We start from the raw sequence: 1546 nt of genomic DNA, 5'->3' as shown, positions 1-1546 counted from the left end.
TTTCAAAGCTCCCAATAAGGCGTGGATTTTTATAAAGAAAATTTTCAAAGCTCCCAATAAGGCGTGGATTTTTATAAAGAAAATTTTCAAAGCTCCCAATAAGAAGATGTTAAGAAAGAAGGATTTTCTTAAATTTATGTTAATATTTACACATGGTAATTTTTTTATTTAATCTCTACCTTACATATTAGATCTATGACTACATCAAACATTGATACAATGTTTCAGACTTACATTAGCTATCACTTAACTATCACATTTGATAAATTCTCATTTCACTCCACATTTCTTGCCTTATTATATAGTTGTTTCTTAAATCTGCCGTCGACGACAAAACACGACAGAACACCACCATCTAAGCTATCGACAATCGATACTTCCACCTTGGTGGGTACATCGGGATTATGTTGTTCAATAGGCAATGCCAAATGATAGGTAACATCTTCATCTTTATACAGAGGACAATAGGCACCATATAGTAGATTTTTACAAACATCACTACGTTCCGCATCCATTTCAAAGGGGATTTGTATACCCAATGTAGTGAATTTCACCATCGCCTTCAGATTCAGCATATTATTACGGGTGGCAACAAATTGTATAATCATTTGTGATTCGGAACCTTTGACAAAATCGCAAGGCATATCCGAACAGCTATCCACTTCAACTGATAAGGGTAGGGGGGCATTGTTGGCACCTGGAAATTGAAAGAGAGAAGAATAACATAATTAATAAAAATTCCGAAGTAATAAAAAGTTATTTTTTTTTAAATAATATTTTTAGATATAAAACCTACATTGACGAACGGGAGTTTCTGCTGCAATTCCTTGCACTGTAATCACCAAAAGGATGACAAGGGCAAATTGTGAAATTTTATTTAAACCGTGCATTTTTTAAAAAAAAATTTAATTTTTAATTGAAATAATTTTGTGTACTCTTTTTAAAAGCTTTCACTTGTTGCTTTCAAGGCTGTTGTGTTGGTTTTGAGTTCCCACTGAAAACCGCAAGACAATTTATATTAAAATTCGATTGATTGAAGTACTTCTGCACCGACGACTTCTACCGCCAAATAGTAATCTAATCGGACAGTTTAATTCAAAATAATGACCAATCAATGTGTTTTTGCAAATTTATTTTGCGTCGGAAAACTAGGAGTTCGGTACTTTTGTTTTAACACCTACTATTAGGTTATCAAGGTGCAAATTCTTCGTTATCAAAGCCTCTTAGCGGTTACAAATAAACGAACTTAAGTACATTTGTACCGGTAATGGTTGTTGTTTGTATTTTTAAAATGGGGGCAAATATTAGTGGTATTTTTAGAACCTACATTAACAATAAACGTGTACTGAAGTTGTTGGAATTATAACCGAACAACAATGCAGTGCTGTCTTATAGGTGACGCAATTAACTCGGAAGACAGTATGGTGTCTACTAATATCAGTTCGAATAAATATATGGCCTCTATAAATTCGAAAAGGTGAGTCTTTATAGAAGAGCTAAATGGGAATCTTTATAGACGGTCTTTATAAACGACCTGTCGAACATT

The 1546-nt window shown here is 33.3% G+C and overlaps 1 protein-coding gene across 1 annotated transcript; it reads right to left on the bottom strand.

Moving 5' to 3' along the window:
* Positions 1-275: 275 nt before the first annotated feature.
* On the bottom strand, positions 276-697 carry LOC133324226 (uncharacterized; the record flags this gene model as incomplete). The annotated part of the gene is made up of 1 exon (XM_061533072.1): positions 276-697. A coding segment is annotated over one exon (422 nt), but the record flags the coding sequence as incomplete, so codon positions are not given.
* Positions 698-1546: the final 849 nt, after the last annotated feature.

This window comes from Musca vetustissima, unplaced genomic scaffold (assembly GCF_032173495.1).
Source record: "Musca vetustissima isolate MV318-11 ecotype Yass unplaced genomic scaffold, APGP_CSIRO_Mvet_v1 utg348618, whole genome shotgun sequence".
Classification (NCBI taxonomy): domain Eukaryota; kingdom Metazoa; phylum Arthropoda; class Insecta; order Diptera; family Muscidae; genus Musca; species Musca vetustissima.
Note: the sequence above shows the minus strand (reverse complement) of the source record. Positions and strands in the feature narration are given on the sequence as shown.